The sequence below is a fragment of the Argopecten irradians genome, unplaced genomic scaffold, assembly GCF_041381155.1.
Source record: "Argopecten irradians isolate NY unplaced genomic scaffold, Ai_NY scaffold_0257, whole genome shotgun sequence".
NCBI lineage: Eukaryota > Metazoa > Mollusca > Bivalvia > Pectinida > Pectinidae > Argopecten > Argopecten irradians.
The window spans coordinates 1-19633 of NW_027187724.1; the positions used below are offsets into that span (position 1 = coordinate 1).

At 34.4% G+C, this 19633-nt stretch overlaps 2 protein-coding genes across 2 annotated transcripts; both read right to left on the reverse strand.

The window, feature by feature from the left end:
• Positions 1-6: 6 nt before the first annotated feature.
• Positions 7-13777, reverse strand: LOC138312232 (uncharacterized). The gene is given in 5 exon segments (XM_069253220.1): positions 7-2738; positions 2741-3084; positions 3228-3335; positions 12981-13217; positions 13571-13777. Coding segments are annotated over 5 exon segments (2955 nt in total). The 5' UTR covers positions 13632-13777; the 3' UTR covers positions 7-533.
• LOC138312231 (astrocytic phosphoprotein PEA-15-like) lies at positions 3933-10328 on the reverse strand. The gene is made up of 3 exons (XM_069253219.1): positions 9729-10328; positions 5500-5584; positions 3933-4150 (listed from the first exon to the last, which is right to left on the reverse strand). Exons 2-3 carry the CDS (start codon positions 5567-5569, stop codon positions 3933-3935), a joined length of 288 nt encoding a protein of 95 aa, XP_069109320.1. The 5' UTR covers positions 5570-5584; positions 9729-10328.
• Positions 13778-19633: the final 5856 nt, after the last annotated feature.

Below are 19633 nucleotides of genomic sequence, written 5' to 3' on the forward strand. Positions count from 1 at the left end.
TGTATTTTAATCAGATTGACTGTGATTGTGCTAAATTGATTGCGCCAAAAGTCTTACGTTTACTTCACAATGCATTCATAGTTTTTATTTAAAACCATTAAGCCTATGATTATTTACATAGAACATATGTTGTGTTTTATCAAAATTTTAGAGTCAATTCGATGAACGAAAATTACATTAAATTACTCTGATGATGTGGAATGATAGAAACAAATTGTGATGTAGGGGTTTGATGATTTAATCTAATTACAGTACTGAAGAATTGCAGTATACACATATACAATCTGAACTAAAGATAAAAGTAGACTTGAGTGAGCACAGTAATCCCACGTCCATGTCCAATTAGTAATAAATGCATAGATATGAACCTATATTTGTTGCAAAGTTCTCTGCACATCGTTTATTATCCATATATATATTTTGAACAGCATGGACAGTTCTTTTATAAACCAATCTGTGCGAGAATGATCTTACCATTTTGTGTAAAAGTTTTGATATTTATCTAGTTTGACTAGTTCGCGTTATTAGCGTTCTTATCCAATCATTTCGGTCACTTCACAGGATCGCGTTCGTTCCGTGATAGTCTTCATGTAATTTTCAGCTTTTTGTCTTTTAAAGTTTGTTTTGTGGAGTGAGCTTAACAACATTTCGCATATTGTACGCCCCTCCTCGAGATCGGAAGGTGTTCCACGACGAATGAAACACTTGATGAGCCCGAATTGTCCTTGGAGTTTAAAGTGGTTGTGATCCTCTTCCATCTCAACTGCACGCTTGAAGTGCCTTCTTGCTTTTTCGATGTCGTGTTCAATGAAGAACCTTGCAACCTGTACGTGAAATCCTGGAACAGCCAGCCAATGACAGATGCGTCTCTCCTCTAGAAGTTTTTCCAGTTGGTTGGCATATTCCACTCCTTCTTCGTAATAATGCTCTTTGTCGTCCGGGTTTTCGGTGTTTGCTATTTTTGTGGAATAGCATTTGAGAAGAAGCTTCAAACACATGGCATTGTGATGAATACGTTGATATTCACTTACTTTGACAATCCCATAAGCGAAATACTTCGAGTCTGTTGCCATCAACATTTCTTTGTACTGGTCAATGATCCTGTCCAGGACAATTTTGTTGTCCTTCGCGTCCACTCTGCTCCTTTTCCGGTCTAGTAGGCAGTGATACAATAGCCCATTTCTTCGTGTGATGAGACTTTGAACAGAGAGAAACTGAGGATAATCCCTTTGCAATAATATGCCGAGAAGATATGCAAACCGCAGATCATTCCAGCACACCAGTGATAATTTGTGCTCTGTCTGACTTTGGTAATACAAGTTTCTGCCATTGTTGTACAGTATGATTATCATCATTTCCACAGTATATACTGTTCGTAGCATTTCAAGTGGCATCGCAAGATTATTTTCAAGCAGTTTCTCATAGAGCTCCTTACTCAGTCGCCCTTGCTGATATTCCACATGCTTCAGGCTCCCTGGAAAATTGGCGACTTTTCTTAGATGGTCCATTTCATGTTCGCTTCTTTTCGTTTGCATTATGATATCGGTTATCACATCTTCTTTAAGTGTTTTGGAAGCACTGACTAGACGTTCGTACAACTTTTCGACTCGCGAATCCTTCTTTCTGGCACTTTGTGTATGGTTTACATTTTCCTCCTCAAGTTCCATTTCTGGGTGAGAAACTTTTACCTTTTTGTGTTCTGGCCCTTCGGTTATTTGACAACTGGACGGATAGGCCTGGTAGTGTCCACTGTCCAAACGACAGAAATATTTTTTACTGTCATCAATATATTCCGTGCAATTCACTGACTCCCTTTCGTCGGTGTTAAAAATATATGAGTGTAGATTACGTTCATCAATGAACTCGAAACAGAGAGTCTTTGCTTCGTACAGGTGCTCGTTTGCGAGCAAGCCCTCGATACCACCAACACGGAACGTCACTCCTATCGCTGCATGGATAGCACACATTAGAAACGTTATTTCTTTGGTTCGTGTTATTTTAACCGCAGCAAGCGCAACTTTGGCAGCATGCGGGAGACATTCTAAATTGTTCTTGAAGGATTCTTTATGTCTGCAGTCAATGTTGATGATCTTGCAAAAGAAGCAAAGCAAATCTCTAATAGACGATTCTTTTTCTTCACGAGTCAGTCTAAGTCCTAGAACCAAAGCTGTCACTGCATGGATTGAGATGGTCTGTGATTGGTTAGACGATTCAATTTCACCAATACAGTACTTCCGAACGTTTGCTATGAAGTCGAAGATAACTGTGTCTTTATCTCTGTCATCGATGCTTTCTGGGAGAAGCTCCCTTAGGAGGCTAAGTGGAATTTCGTTATGATGCAGAAAAGGTATGAATCGTAGTAACGACTTCACGTGAACTGACGAAGACTCTACTTGTTCCACAGCCAACATCTGTGCTGATACTAGCCCTTTGTCGTATTCCTGTGACGTACATGCGATTAATTCTTCGACATTTTGCAGGAAATTCCCTTCTGAGAGAAGTTCTACATATTTCTTCACCGACATGCCCGTGAAAAATATGTACGAGTTCGCTAGAACTAAGCCGTAGGGCAGGTGTCCCATTTTCTCCGCTAGGTCCTGAATGTCTTTTTCAGAGTTCTTCATTTTGACGTGATCCTTAAAAAATTCTAAAACCTCTGATTGTGACACTCCTCCAATCTTCACAAAAACATCATTTTCTGTACACTGCTTGTAGAACTTGGCGTAGCTCGTGGAACATATAATATCTTGACATTTTTTTCCCTGTGAAATGAGTGGATGATGCCCTCCACGACCTTACACGTTGCCTCGGCCACGTCGTCAAATATGAACAAATACTGCCTCCCGGTCCTCTGTCCCATCTCGATAAGTGACATTGCAACTTCTGCCATATGTTTGATGTAGTCACTTTTTGCCTCCGTCTCTCTTTCAAATTCCATCTTTGACGACTCCAGGAAACTTCTAAAACTCGCCAAGAGATCATCATCTGTTTGACACATTAGTTTGCACGTTGTATGGTTTGCCTCTTTCCGAAACTTGGTTGCATACCAAATGCAGGTTTGAGATTTCCCTGAAGCGGATATTCCTGTAACAATCAGACGAATGCATTGTAGATATACGAAAGTTATGAAATTCTATAAACCAAATTATTCTAAAGTAAATTAAGAAATATCCACCAATACTTCATTTATAACTTCATTAAGAACAACAGTTATTTTTCAATCTAACCTGTGAGAATGGCCATCTTTTCAGCTATTAAACGCTGTTCGACTTCACGACACTTTGCCGTCTCTATGAAGTTTGGTACTAGTCCCTGCCACATCAGACTGTGTTTAGCTATAAGAGTAAATGTGTAGTGTATCAAATGCAAGCAAAATAAACTGTTCACATAATGTACTCGTACTGAAATTATAGTTTCATTATAGATCATATCAACTTTATTAACAAATCCACATGGAATCGGGTAGTCTGGTAGACCGGGTAACTTCTCACAGCATGCTATTAATTAGATTAAATGTGTAAGTAACAGTGTGTTGATTGCACTCAAAAGTCCCACAACCCCAACCCCCAATCCTCGGCCTTTTTTAGATAAATTCTTTTTGCAAAATTCTGTTTCGTTCTAGCTTGGGTTAACAGAATAAAATTTGCCTGAATACATTACAAGTTTGCCTCAACAGAACAAGTGATCAAGTAATGGTTTAAAAAGTGAAACAGAAACATAGAAAATGGCTAGGGAAATAATAATACATGTGCTTGGTATATTACCATTTATTCAAAATGCCGCACTCTTAACATAGCCAGTATATCGTACTTAAATTTTGTTGAAATGCTCCCGATTTATTATGAAAACATTATTTCAATATCAACCAAGCTGTATATCATAATGAAAATGACATAACCTCGATATCGCATGCGTTTTATTTTATATTGTATTTACCTGTGCTGATCTTTTTGTTCACATATCTTAACTCGATCTTCAAGATCTTTTCTCCTGATCTTTGACAGAAGTCGTTTGAGATAATCAAGGCGAGTGCGTCCCACTAATTCCTTACTCCTTAATGTCGATATGAGTTCTATCCCAGTAGTGATTCGTTCTCGTTCAGAACTTGGGATGTCTTCATTTAATAGGAACAGCATGCTTTTCACATTCTCTGAAAATTTAATTAAGATATATTACTATAATTATTTTTTATTTCTTTTCATACTTCATCCGACTTTTTGATTAGCAGATACTTTTGTTCATACACGATGGAGAAAATATCCGAGAATGGTGCGAAAACCCGACGTTATCATGACCTCACAATAGAGACGTCGACGTTGCGCATTGATTTAAAAATAAATAATCCATGGGAAAATCAATGGAATCGTATGTTTAAACGTATTCATTGTCATTACGTTGTCTGGAAAATTAATTATAAGCATCGATGAAACTCGTTTTTCTAACTTTTGTGAGAATCCGCTACGTGGATTCACACAGTTCCGGTAAAATCACAATTTACGTCAAATAGATAACTTTGAGTCATTTAATAATAGCTCAAAATCAAGCACACCCCCAGATTATTTTTATTAAATATTACAAAAAAGTTAGACATCAGTTTGAAAACAAAATTTCTTTCAAGTATTGTCGACATCAGACGGATGTTGTCACAGTTGTAACCATAAGACGGATGCCGTCGGAAATGTCGACATCACGCTTTTATCATTCAACCAATCAAATTAGGATCTATAATATGTGGCAATATCCTGAATCAGGTGTATCAGCATTAGGTTATAAATAGGACTGTAGTAGATGGTAGAGCTATTTTCATGAAGATCATTCTATTTAATGAAGGAAGTGAATGTTACTGTATAGTTACTATTCGTTGGGATTGACAATCGCATATAGTCGATATTCGCGGCAAAGTAAATTTCAACTCAAGTACTAGTGGATTAAATAGAAAATAACCCAGGAAAGATCATGTGGTTTATTTATGCTTTAAATTGACAGAACACAAACTCTATTCCCACCGCGAATCGGTGTCACAGAGAAACCGTGAGACTAATAAACTGTACAGTATATTAGGGCATACAATGTAAGTCTAGTATCTACAATGTTAAAGATGCTATACCGTTGACAAAAGGTATTTTTTCTCTATCAAAAACAGGGGAAGAGGAATTAGTACTTTTATTAGTTACAAAATTACTTACTTAAAACCATTCAAATTTAAGATAAACAAACTTATTAATTAAGTCCCGACTAAATTCCATGACACAACAGGAATCAGTTACTGATTGGACATGCATCAGAAGTAAAATAAATTATTTTGTATTATTTTTTTTTAATTAGTCATATATTTATATTATATTAAATATCGGTTATTGGTCAAAAGATGAGTATCATTTCTGCTCTGTCGGCATTGCTGAAGATCCAAACAACATAAAATAAGGCACAAGTTCGTTCCCCTTACCAACACCTTTCCTCAAACATGTCCAACAAAACAAAAAAGAACTGTTTTAATACCTGCCGTCAGTTCATCTGCCACATCGTAAAGGACCTCGTTATAGTCATCTCCGCGCTCTGAGTTCTCCATCTTTAGTTAAACTCTCTGGAAATCAATAACACCAATATTAATTTAAAGTGTTAAGTTAGTTCTATACCAGACTCTCAACGTTCCTATTTTGGCGCAATAAAATTTTGACGAGAACGTAATTTTGACCATTTTAGAGCAAAGATGAATTAGCACAATAAATACATTTTAGTGCAACATTTCTGACACGAAACTAATACTACTACCGCTAAAATGTGTACGTTTGCAGTATCTCATTCCTTTCCACTGGAGAAAATATACTACATGTATTACCTATCTAAGCCATTAATTTTCCTATTTTCAATGATTTTACTACAGTTAATACAGTACATCGGGTAGTAATTACCATTTGCGTATTTTTGTTATATGGCTATTCTAAACAAAACAAATCATTCTCGTTGGAGTTTGTAATGATTTCCATCGTCATTTATTATATTAAGATGATTAGAATTGAAAATTTTATTTGTTTTTGCAAAAATATTGTACATGAATCAAAATTATTTAGTGGTATAAATGACCATCAGGAAATATACGGTATACATGTTTATATCATATTTACACCTGACAAGCGAATGCGTCACATCAAAGGTATCAAGTATAGATTTTGTCTCAGGTTTTTAGGTATGGCCTTGTAGTTTACACAGTTTTAAATCTGTAAAAGTATAAATCACATGCAAATAGCGTGTTCGAGCGGTAAATGTATATGCCTATAATGTAGTTGGAAGACTAAGCTACCCGTCTCGAATGTCAAAATTACACTAAACATTTCAAAGTTGAATGATACATTATCTCGACGTCTTATTTACATAACAATACAACCCTCAAAATGCCAATTCAATCTATAGAACAGTCACGCTTACATCTTATATATGTATCAGGCATTTACATGTAGTCAGAGGTTTCAGAAGCTCAGCATTGTTTACTGACATGAAAATGCATGTTTTTTCTCTCTCTCCAATATCAAAATCTTTTTACTATTAGTCGCCTGCCGGTGAAACCGCAGGGGAATATAATGTTTTGTTAATCTGTCTGTCTGTCCGGATTAGGTTTCCAGATGATAACTTAAGAAGGAATTGATGATTTTTGATCAAACATTTTGAATACGCAATGGTAGTATATGGGGAAACCAGCTTGGGATTGAATTTGGGGTCAAAAGGTCAACTACAAAGGTCACTGTTACTAAAATTAGATTGTTTAAAATTCCGGACAATAACTTGACCAACAGAATGTGTTATAACTTCATACAATGATAGCAAAGGAGGTGACACAGCTTGGGAATGAATTTGGGGTCAAAAAGTCAACTATAAAGGTCACTGCTGCTAAAACGTTTCAATTTTCCAGACGATAACTTGATGAGAAAACATCAATGGATCTTGTTCAAACTTCATACAACGATAGCATAGCTTGGGATTGAATTTGGGGTCAAAAAGTCAACAAAAAATATTACTGCTACTTAAAATAGATTGTTTCACAAAATATAAGTTTCCAGACGATAACTCATCAAAAGATTTTGATCAAACTTCACATAATGGTAGCATATGATTAAAAACAGCTTGGGATGGAATTAGATGTAAAAAGGTCAGCTAAAAAGGTCACTTTTACTAAAAATAGATTATTTAACAAATTTTAGTTTCCAGACGATAACTCAAGAACCCATCAAAAGATTTTGATCAAACTTCACATAATGGTAGCATATGATTAAAAACAGCTTGGGATGGAATTAGATGTAAAAAGGTCAGCTAAAAAGGTCACTGTTACTAAAAATAGATTATTTAACAAATTTTAGTTTCCAGACGATAACTTGCGAAAACATCCACGGATTTTGAACAAACTTCATACAATGGTAGTATATGAGAAAACAGAGTTGAGAGGTCAACTACAAAAGTCAGTGTTACTTCAAATATATTGTTTAAAGTTTGTTATAGTTTCCGGACGATAACTTGAGAATACATCAACAGAATGTGTTCAAACTTCATACAATGATAGCATAACTAGGCAATAATAAAAACTTGCCATAGATTAGAAAATGTAATTGACGGCAGGGGACGTGTGTTGCTTGCGTATCATAATCTAAGAGCTCGTTTCACTAAACTTGGGAGACTTTGGACGGATATGTTTCGTTTTCTCAGTAAAGAATGTTAAAGAGCATGGATAAATGTCTAGTCTCCGTTTTACCAGCCAATTAGCGACAAGTTCTAAGTGACTGTCAAGAACAAATATCTCGGATATCCGGTATTACTTCTAATTTCTTATTACAATGTATTTTATTTCATTTCTTTTTTAGTGGGGTGAGGGGATCAGAGGTTGGATGTAAATCCATTTGGATAGCATTAGGATTTGGATTGCATGCTAGACTCAAATTGAAACTACAGAACAGCCTTTCGTCTCCAGCAAGTCATTTATATTTGTGATCTGTATCAGTCTGCCTGTAGTTCAGCAGGTCATTCGGTTGCAAATTTAATCAAGATTAGATAGAAACTATCTCCTAGGAGAGGTTTTGATCTTCCATGTGTATCTCACAAAGAAGTTATCGCGGGTACAAATAGGGTAACAACATGCTGTGTATAGATAAAGGGAATAACCCCGAAAAAAAACTCGTGATTATATGCTTTATAGTATAAGATATTCACACCTGATTTAATCTAAATCAATTTGAATCATTTTTTTCTAATTCTCGGGAAACAAGCATGGACAAATGTGTAAAAATTAATTAATCTAAATAAATTATTTAAATGAAAAAAAAAACCCGAAAAAACACGACACAATAAAAAAAGAAACTCCGAAGGAGTGTCTCCTTCATTGATGTACATGTAAAGGCATTTAAAGCCTTATATGGAAACCCGGTCAACGGAATGTATTGTGCTTTGACAAAATTGCGAAAAAATATGGTGACATATGCCACATATTAAAGGAAAATGACCCTCCTGTATATACTGTCTAATACATGCGTCACTGCTATTTTTTCTTCTAACTTCAGTGCAACCATATCATATTTGGTCCCAAAATTTTGATTATGTACAGCGATATTTCCAGTCTAAATTTCAGAGTAATAGTCTCGAAGGTTGGAAATACTCCATTTCATTTGATATAGAGGAAACTAATGCGGTAACCATACGTTTCCGTAACTTATCAAGTGTTTGAATTATTGTCATTATTATATAATAAGCTAACTTACTAGCAAAGAGAATAAACACATTTTCATTTCATCTTTATAAATGTTTACCATTAAAAGAAGAGATCAGCAACCATAGAATTAATGGTAACAGAGTACAGACTGTTGTTCAAATGTATCAAAGTAGACTATCCGAATAATTAACATATGACAAATTAAGCTATCTATATTTATATAAATGTGGCGAGGACATTTATTATCAATATACCTTAATATCATTGTATGTATATATTAGGTTTGATATGACGGTAGTAAATATTGTAGTATTGTAGTGATTGTTGAGTTCATGATTCCGGTGACACCGGATAATATTTAAAATCTTATGATATGCTCACCTATTTATTGATACACGTCTGTGGGTTTGTTGTTGTTTTATTTTATTTTTTTTTCACATAAATGATGTGATCATAGAGATTTTTATTTATTTGCAACTAATACAGTCAGCTCTCAGTGTTTCATATTGAGCATAGCTGTCCTTAATACATGATCAATACCAAATGTTACGTAAACCTCAGTAATAATGTGTTTACATTGTACCTGTCTGTTATATAGGAAATCTACTTAAATCGATGTTAAATAAATGGATATTGCAATGAGTTGACAAAATCTCAACATGGAGTTCATAGACACATGCATGACATTTAAGTAAGAGGTCAAATGTAATAGTGAATTGCAGTGAATTGGTTTAACCTCATTTCGTCTGTTATGGACACATCGTTTACATACCGGTGTCCTTTATAAAAGGTTTAATTACATGTAAAAATGATTGCACAGTCTAGTCCCAGTTTCATGAACATTCTTTACCTACATGTATAATGAAGTCCCCTTCACTTCAAATCCAAGACATTACATTAAATTATCAATAGCTAATCACAGCTTCTGTAATGTTTGCCTATGGCAAAACTTTAAATTAAAGAATTTCGTGACACTGGGCCATGCATGGTGAAGACTAAACTACCAGTGGTTACATATGTTCAATGATATACTTACATGAGGAGGATATGTACTGAAGCCGTGGATTAGAAGTTACATTCCCTGTATCAGAATCTCACTCATAACTGTTGGTGTGATGTCGTGAAATCACACATTACCACAAAAGCATTTCGTAAAAATATTTCAGGGAGAAAAATGGCCAAGCCATGGGTGTGGCAGACTTTTCTTGATTCCCTTCCTGTAAGTGTTTCCCGCTACACGATATCTATCCACCGCTAGTCCTAGTCCACTACATATTCCTTCTCTCCTGTTGTTTTAATGATATCTGTCTGAGTCGAGGTCACTCTATTTAACAATGAAGCCGGTCCATACAGCTTCCGTGTCAGTGTGCCATTTCTTACCCTACCAGGGTCCTAACCACACATGATGAACCTTTATGTTCTAACTATAGTGTGTATATGTGTCACACACGTGTGGTGATAATGTTACACCATAAACTAGTTTCACTTTAAATATAGCACTGATGTCTACACAATTGGACGGTCTGTCTGGACTGCGGTATAGATAAAAGTTGGTTCAAATTATTTAACCTCATATCGTGCAACATATGTTGTACATTAAAGTAAAATAGATTTATGTCACCATAAATAATTTCAAAAATGTATTTTGTTTCTATTACTTTTAACTTTTGTACAAACAAAGTATATTTCAAACGCTTTAAAAATATAGACGTATAGATGACCATGTTATATTAGGAACAAACTGTAAAGTAATCGCCGTTTATGTACATTCAGAATTCGGTACCTTGACGTCGACGGGAATAAAGCACTGCGAAAATACTTCCTTAAATTGATTACCCGATATATGTTTTTTTTATCAATAGCTTCAAAGGAATAGCAAACACTTGTAACTTAGAACGTGTGTTTCTACCTAAAATAAAACCCCAAGCAATTTCCGTTTGAGTTAGATGTAATACTATGCATTTACCTTCTCTGATATAATCTAGCTATTTAAACACTCTCCCAACAAAAGTAGAAAATTCATTCATTTGGTGGTATTAAATCAGATGTTCCCGTCCAGCTTTGGTTTAATGGAGGAGGGGAGCCTAGACACATGGCTGAGTATCTGTGGCTTATTAGGAATAATACATGTGTGTACGAAGTACAAACAAAGCCTGAAATCTAGACAACTTTGTATTTGTAGTGAGATAAGTTGACCTTCTTTATAGAGAGCTTTTATATTTAGAATGTGAAAATCACCGAACTATTTTAGGAAAAAATTAGGGTTTATATTTAGCTAGTATATATTTAGCCTAGGAGAATTCCTTAAAATCTTTCCTTAGATTCCATATGATTTAGATGTATGTAGGTTCTATATTTGTAAGTTTTATTTAAGTAGGTGTGGATGGCGTTAATGCATGAGCTTATCAATGAAGGAGAATAAAAACGGCTGTGGCCTTTGGACAATATGGAGTTTTTGGAGAGTTTTGATAGGGAGGGTTCTAACTTGAATCTTGACTTAACTTGGGATTTGGAGATATGTGTACACAGGCAATATTCACGTGATTTTTTATCGTGTGAAGAAATATTGTCTTTGTTCTTGTGATTTTGAGAAATCATAGATTTTTGGTGGGACTTCAAAAGATGACGAGTTAGAAGTCTTAAAATGTATCTAGCTTTTATTTAGAAATGGTTTTTGTCGCCTTGTACATATTATAACACTGTAAAATGTTGTAATTATTATGTAAATACTATTTTAAGTGACTTTGTCATGCTTCGCAAGAACGTTACAAGTTTTATCCAAATGAATATCTCTTTTTCCAGCTCATATCATATCCTACCAGGTATATTTACCAGCACAAAAGTCAATAATGTTTTTATTATATGGTCAGATAAATAAAATAAAACAACGCTTAATACATACGAATGTATTCTAAATTTATTCAGCTTTTAATAATAAATCTGCATAAATATTTCAAAACTTAATTTCGACGAAATATTTAAACAAGGTCGCATAGACTGTAAACATCAATATACAAAACTGTAATCACTATAGCCTTATGCTTTGTTTGTAAATATGTTTGTGTATCTATGTAGACATGTTTTACCTCCCCTGCATATTGTATAAATTTCAAAATAGGTAAAATATACCTTTGCAAACTACAGCCTATTTAGTCCAGTAAAGATAGGGTGTTACCCCAAAATAATTGCAACAGATTTTTTTTTTGTTTTTCATACAGATCTGACTTTGTTTTATACAAGAAAAAAAGTCGCCACATATAAAAATTTGGGAAAGTGTTTTTCTTGACCCCCAAAAAATCAGAAAAATAGGGATATTTGCATAATTTGCCAACTTTGAAGCCAAATATAAACTTACATGGTTATCATGAGATACTAGAAAATTACTGTATGGCAAGAATGTTATAAGGACAGCACAGATTGCCAAAAATCTAAGTTGAAATCAACACAGGGGAAAAGTATGACAGCATGAAAATTGCATAATTATGTCCTTGTAACAGCCAAATATGCTTTTGTTGGATTGTTAAGATAAAAAATTGTTTTTATCAACAATACCATTGATACTCATTTTGGTGGATTCTTTTTAAATAAAACTTGTTGATTAAAGGCTTTAAAAGTAAAACGTTTTACTTTTACTACCTGAGATAACATGGTTGCTCAAAGTTGGTATTTTGGCCTTTTCCAAGGATATTTTGAATTCCAAATTGAATAATATGTCTTTTTTATTCAATAATTATTCAGTAAGTACTGTCTCAAGTGTTTAGATAGTTATTAATTCAGATTGTATGTAGGCTAAACTCACCTAAAAGAGACAACTATATCACGATGAAAACAATTGGCCTTCAAGAAGGAGAACACTGATACCAAAATATAACGTATATATATCCTCATGCGCTGAAATAAAAAAAAACATCATCATGAAATACATTGCGAATATAAACAAACATTCACGCATAAGGTAAAGAGATCTAAACTTAAACTGTGATAATATAACCAGACGTTTCGGAGATACAAGCGTTAGGTCTGTCACCTGCGATACCAGCGATATAAATGTATACTTATTCATTGACATGAACTTTTCAATCTGCTAAGGTTGTGTGTAAATGAAGAAAGCCTTAGTCGACCTATTAAACATGAATTTTATTTACTTACATAAAAATAGAATGCAAAAAATATATATTTCATCAATATTGATCGCAGGAAAGCATACATAATACTTGTTTTGTTCCAAAATCCTCAACAAACGGCTTGATTGTTATTACATGTATTTAATCAATTAATTAACACCTACCTGAATGAATATTTTTCATTTTTTCTGTATATAGATTCAGCATTTCTCGAATTCTATTACAGCCACCGATATTTTCAAAACTAGACTGTAATTTCGAAACGTTGTGTTTGCTGACGATTTCTTTCCTAACGAAGAAATCCAGCACGTCCTTGCCCGTAGCACATCTCTCTAAACCCTCCGTCTCCTCAAGGTTGTCAAAAAAGCTTCTTCCAAGAAATTTCAGTTCATCACGTTTTTCTGCGTGTAAAAGAGCACATCAATGAATATTGAAATATCGACAGCATTGCGTAAATGTGATATTCATAACAGGTAAAGAGATTTAGAGACCGGATACAGCAAGCCAGCAATGCTTTTCGGGGTATTGTAATTAATCATTTTGGCGCTATCAAATTTTAGAGAAAACGCGATCTGGAACAGGTTAGCGCAGTGATGAATTCGCACAATCGATGTAATAATTATATAAAAGGTATACCGAAAATACGATTGGCGCAAAAATCACTAAAATAAGGTAACCGCTAAAGTATGCAGGTTTACAGTAAATAGGTTAGATAAGCGGTATTTTGTATTACTGTATTAAGAGAGCCACTTACTGTCTGTTAATTCGTTGCTTATATTTTGGAGCAATTCTTCGAAATCACTTTCTGACGGCATTTTGAATCGTTTTTCCTAGTTGAAGCGCTAGACCTGAAACAAAAGTAGAATATAATGTAATTCAATAGTTGAATAAATCGGTTGGTGACGTGCCTAATTCCATTTAAATAGTACACATGCACACACAAAAAACAACATAATCCTTTGTCCCAGTTTGGTCGTACTATTGCTTCAAATATCTTTCTACAGTTTTGAACAGATTTCACACGTGAGTGTGACGACAATTTCTACCGAGGATACGAAACCCGTAATAAAGTCAAGGTTATCAAAATTAAACGTCCAGAATATCCCACTAGGCTCTAAAATGCTGTTTGTTGTTCATTCAGTTATTTTATTTTTTATAATTTCTTGTTAATTTCTAGATGTAAAGTTTTCTTAATTTTTTTTTATTATATACTTCATTTTTTTAACTAGTAACTAATCTTTCTAGTTATTCACTATCAGATGGTAAGAAATCTCTCCTCGCTAGAGGGCTTAAGTTTGTCCCGGACAGGGTTAGGATAGACAAGCTGAAACTTTTAGCAGATTTAGGATGTTGGGAGAGGAGAATGCGGTTAAAAGAGTTTTTCTATGACCGTGAAAATGTAACAGAACCACATACGGAGTGTAGTTTATGTTTGTAGTGAAGATAACTTTACTCCAAATAAAGGTAGAGACGCGTGGCTTGATCTATACATAGAGCTTGTAAAGAATGGTATTGTTAACAATTTGAAGAAGAAAGATAAGTTGAACATTTCTCCTGATGAACAACAGTCATTCCATTATCAAGACCAGCAGACAAAGGCTCTGGGATTGTTGTAGTTGACAAGACTGAATATATACAGAAGTTGCAAGATGATATGGATGGTAGTGACAGTTATATAGAAGTGAGTACAAACCCGACCCAGCATGCATTTAAGTCAGTTAAAAAGTTGGTGAATAAAATGAGCAGGGATGGGGTGATAACCAAAGATATGCATCAGTATCTCATTCCGAAGCATGTAAATCCGGGAAGTCTCAAAGGGAATCCAAAGTTACATAAAGCAGGTAAACCGTATAGATCTATAGTCAGTGGGATAGGAACACCAACAGAGAGGATAGCACAGGTGATGGAACATGAACTTGAAGAATTCGTTAAAACGTTATATTTGGGATACAACTGATTTCATAAATAAGTTGGCAAGAGTTGAAACACTTTTACCAGATCTAGCAATACTATTTTGCTTTGATGTATGTAAGTTATACCCATTCATTCCCAGAGAAGAAGGACTCGATGCATGTGAAGAGGCGCTCAATTCAAGAACTGATGCGATAATAGGAGATTTCAGAAAAGATGGCGATGACGTCACACAAAGGTACATCCGGGCGCTCAAAGGTACAACTCCGTATATCTGTACACATAAACATGGTGGCAACACAGCCGCTTGGGATGTTTGTTTACATTTTATTGTAATAAACAGTACGGCAATCCGAGAACTATTGCGTTATTTTAATTTTTAAAAGTGTAAATAATAATATTTAACAATAATATATAGATATAAACATCTGGTATTCATATATTTCACTCTGTTTATACTCCATTTTCGACCGCCACGAGAAAAAAACAAGGTCGCCATTAGACCTACACATGTACGTATAAACATTGACAGAATATTAAAAATATCAGCTTGAAATTATCAATTTAATTCCAAGTTTCCCGAAATATCATACTGACATTTTAATAAGCGATTACTGTTTTCTAAGTCTTACTTGGTAAACACCTTACGATGTGTGATTATGACCAAACTAAAATTTACCCCAAGCGCACGGCAGCCATTACGTTCAGTACTGCCAGAAACATATATACATATGTATATATATATATATATGTATATATGTTTCTGGTACTGCCGAGATTCAGAATTTCGTCATTTTTCAGAGTCACAAAATTACGTATTCTGGATAACTTTTTCGTCAGAAATTTTGGAATTTTGTTAATGACATACAAATGAGTCAGTTTATAGTTACTTTTTATCATATTTTAAAACAAAACTTCGAGTAATTTAGGATTCTCGAAGCCATGCGCAATGTGTCCTGGTCGGCATTTACAGTACTACGATCTAGCTATATTGTAGTCTATCTAACATATATTCAAATTATTTAAAAGTAACATCACTTCAATGTGGGACTTCACATAGCAGCCCATGGAATAAAAGTGACTAAAAAATAAAAAAAAAAACCAAAAACACTCTACAGCATGAAATTGAACGATTTCACCATTTTATTTTTTCGAGATATCGGCAGCCATACTGTACGTGCACGTACATATAGATCTGCATTTACGTGTAACACAGTAGCTTATACCATTCCTTTAAAACAAGATATACATGGAAAATAACAAAATATATATTTTTACAAGTACTTATTGTGATATGTGTTGGTAATTACGTATTAATGTTATTAATTTCCCAACAATGGGCTGTGGCCTGAGGTGATCTACCAGCGAAGCCATGCACGAGCGGCCGTGGTCTGGCCAGGTGGTTCACATTCGTTATATTTATATTAAATAGTGTTGTGAATAGAAACAAAATACATTGAAATCAATTCTCTATTCATAACTTTTTTCACTACATGGATTTCTACGTGTGAACAAACAACGGGTACTTGTGACGGCCCGGCACCGCTTCGCAAGCTGGCTTCAACACTAAATCTACAGATATATTTAGCAAAAAACAATTGTAAATATAAAAATATAAATGTCTGTAACCTCTGAAACAATCAGAAAACATTCTAAAATCAGAATTTGCAAGTATGGAAGTGTATACTTTTGTCAACGTATCGATTGTGTAGCAGGGATGTACGTATCTGTTATTGTTTTTATTAGTCGCCATACTGTGTTTGTACCTTTGAGGACCCGGATGTAAACTTTCTGTGACGTCACGCCATCTTTTCTGAAATCTCTTATACCAACAGATCATGCTATGGAGATGATACGGACGGTATTGGCCAATAACAATTTTAGTTTGGGTGATAAAAACTACCAACAAACTAAAGGAATAGCTATTGGATCTAGATTGAGCAGGAACTTTGCATGTTTAGATATGCGTAAATGGGATGAACAGCTTATGAAGTATGAGAACCAACCAGAATTCTACAAACGCTTCATTGATGATGGATTTGGGATATGGTTAGGTAGCCCAAAAGAGCTGGAAAAATTCGGTCTGCACAAATGAGGATTGTATTTGATCAACCGCCGTTACTGGCATACCGTAGGGACAGCAATTTGTGTCATAGTAAAACCAAAGGTGAGATATATGTAGACGCTGGTTGTGATTGTGCCATATGCGATCAAATGGAGAAGAATGTTGTGTATGACACAAGCCGTTCATACGAATATAAGTCAGTATCATCAGCAAAATGTTCCACACAGAATGTTGTATATGTTTTGATTTGTAATAAGTGCAATGTAACTGTGTATGTTGGTGAAACCGAAACATCGGTGAAGGAAAGGTTCACTGAGCATTTACGGGATGTGCGGATATTAAACCAATAAACCGGCATTTCTGGAACCACAAACGAACTGATGAGAAGATTGCGATTTTGAAGACATTGTCTAAGAATATGAAAGAATACCGGCTTTTACAAGAAAAACAATGGATAAGGTTGTTGAACACAAAGACTCCAAAGGATATATTTACATATGCCCCTATATAGTCAACGGATGGGAGTTGCGTTCAAATTAGCGTAATCGCAATGACGTATGAATACTAACGCAGTATAGGTTCGGACTACTTCTAGTTCACGCTTCGATAAGATTTTGCGGATTTCAAAATAACAATAAAGAGTTTTTGTAAGATCCAATTAAATATTTATTTGACATCAAAACAAAAGATGTGTTCAAGCATTGTAACGGTAATAAACTACAAAATGAATCGCTGGTCGGAGCTACAACCGGGGGGTTTTCCTCAGGAATGTTCGGGGAATCCCTTAGTTACGTCAGATGTACATGTGTGTACGGTCACTCATCTCATCTAAATATACAGAATTTTTGATTGTCGGTGAACAATTCTGGGAGCGTCTAAGCGGTTTTTGTTTAACTTCGTTCTTTAAATAGTTAATATGTTGTACACAACTTTTCTGATATAATAATATTTTTATCAACAGGAACCATGCTACATACATGTACGGTTTGATAATTTATTTTATTACAAACCAACATAAACCAAAATTGTATAATTCTTAACCAAATATCGACATCTAATGAATATCTTTCAGTTTCTCCATATACCATAAAAAGTGTATCAAATTGTCTCTACTAGGATATGTTTCCTGAGGTTTACCTGTGCTCTCAGTGTATTGATAGTAAAACACACCTATTCCACCCTGGCCAACCTGTTACCCTACCTGTTTCTCACCTATAATCTCAAAAGTTGGCTAGACTGGAAGACACCAATTACTGCAAAACACTTCTATATATAGTTTTCTCTGTACACCAGAGCAATTACAAGGTCATCTAGTAATTCCTGCATTGGAATATACACGTGTCTGATAATGCATGGCTTCATATATGTATTACTTATAATTGTGTTTTATTCATAACTATACTTTGGAAAATCTAGATTCGATAATTTTCTAATTTTTTTTCTATATCTTAAATATCTTTTAGCATATAATTAAAATATAATAGTCAGAGAGTGCTATGTTAACACGAAGAATTAGGCGGTCGCCAGTGGCACGATAATTTAAAAGTTGCAAGGAGAGTAAAATAAAAAAAAAATACGAATAATAGGAATAATATGTGCTTTGCACGTAGTAAATTACTTTTCACCAAACAGATTAGCTATTAACTTCTTTCAGGAGTTTTAATATTTTTACACATGCCTTTTTACTTGTTCGTATTTTTATGAATGATTTTCAATTCCTTTTAAGTGTCCAAATTGAAATGTTGGTATATTTACATGACCTTTTTTGTAGTGAGACAATAGGTTTACGACGCGCAAAAAAAAAAACAACTAAAAATACTGAAAGGTTGTTTACTTAGCCCTGTATCCTATTTCCAGAAAATGGGGTATTTAATTTGAAAATACTCTGAACACCTCAAAAATCATCCGATCTGAATATTTTTAGCTTACATTGAAGACAATTCCTTACTGGTTACTATGGTATATGATATGATGAGATTATGGGCGAATTTGATTTCATATCGAAAGTTGAATTACGAGAATTCGTGTAAAAATCGTTAGTCGGAAAAGTACACGCTACATCCCCAGGTAACGATTTCCTAATGAGCACAGACCGAATAAAATCATCATCCATTCAACGAATGCATCCCTGAAATATTCAGATCGAAATTTTTTGTGGTGTTCAGAGCATTTTAAAATTAATTACCCCATTTTCTGGAAATGGGATACAGGGCTATTTTTAGTATTTTTTTTTTTGCGCAGCGTAAACCTGTGATGAGACTAAAGCAATATCAATCTTTCTTTTGTGACTGTGTATGATTTTTTTTTCCTTTTAAAAATCATATCATATTTTTGTAGTATATCCCATTACCACTCCAAAAATAAGAAATATAATAGGCGATATAAATTGCACACTGTAAAGCACTCAAAGCACGTGTTCCACATTATCCATAATGAAAACATTGATTTTGCTTGTTCCTTCTGTATGTAAACCTTTCAATACATACTAGTTTACCTCGACATGTAGACTAGTTTATCTTAGGTCCAGATAAACACATCTACAGTACGTGTGTAAACAACATTGTATATACAGAATCCCAAATAAGTAGATTTGGTTATTCAAACTGCAAATGTCACTTTTGCCATTGATCTTGAATTTAGTATTTACAGATATGTTTTGAATATTTACTCTATAGTTCATATCTTAACACATGCCTGGATTTAATGAAGAAAGGTTAACATTAGATGTGGGATATGAAGATAAACGATAACATGTCTATCTGTTATTACCCTTCAAATGTTCTATATAAAAATGTAGGACTGATTTGATATACAGTGTAACAATAACAAAGCTGAATTTAC

Excerpts from the sequence above, each read along its gene's own strand:
- LOC138312231 (XM_069253219.1), bottom strand. The coding sequence starts at position 5,569 with ATGGAGAACTCAGAGCGCGGAGATGACTATAACGAGGTCCTTTACGAT. Across the intron at positions 4,151-5,499 it reads GGCAGATGAACTGACGGCAG|AGAATGTGAAAAGCATGCTG; the intron begins GTATTAAAACAG and ends TTAAATTTTCAG.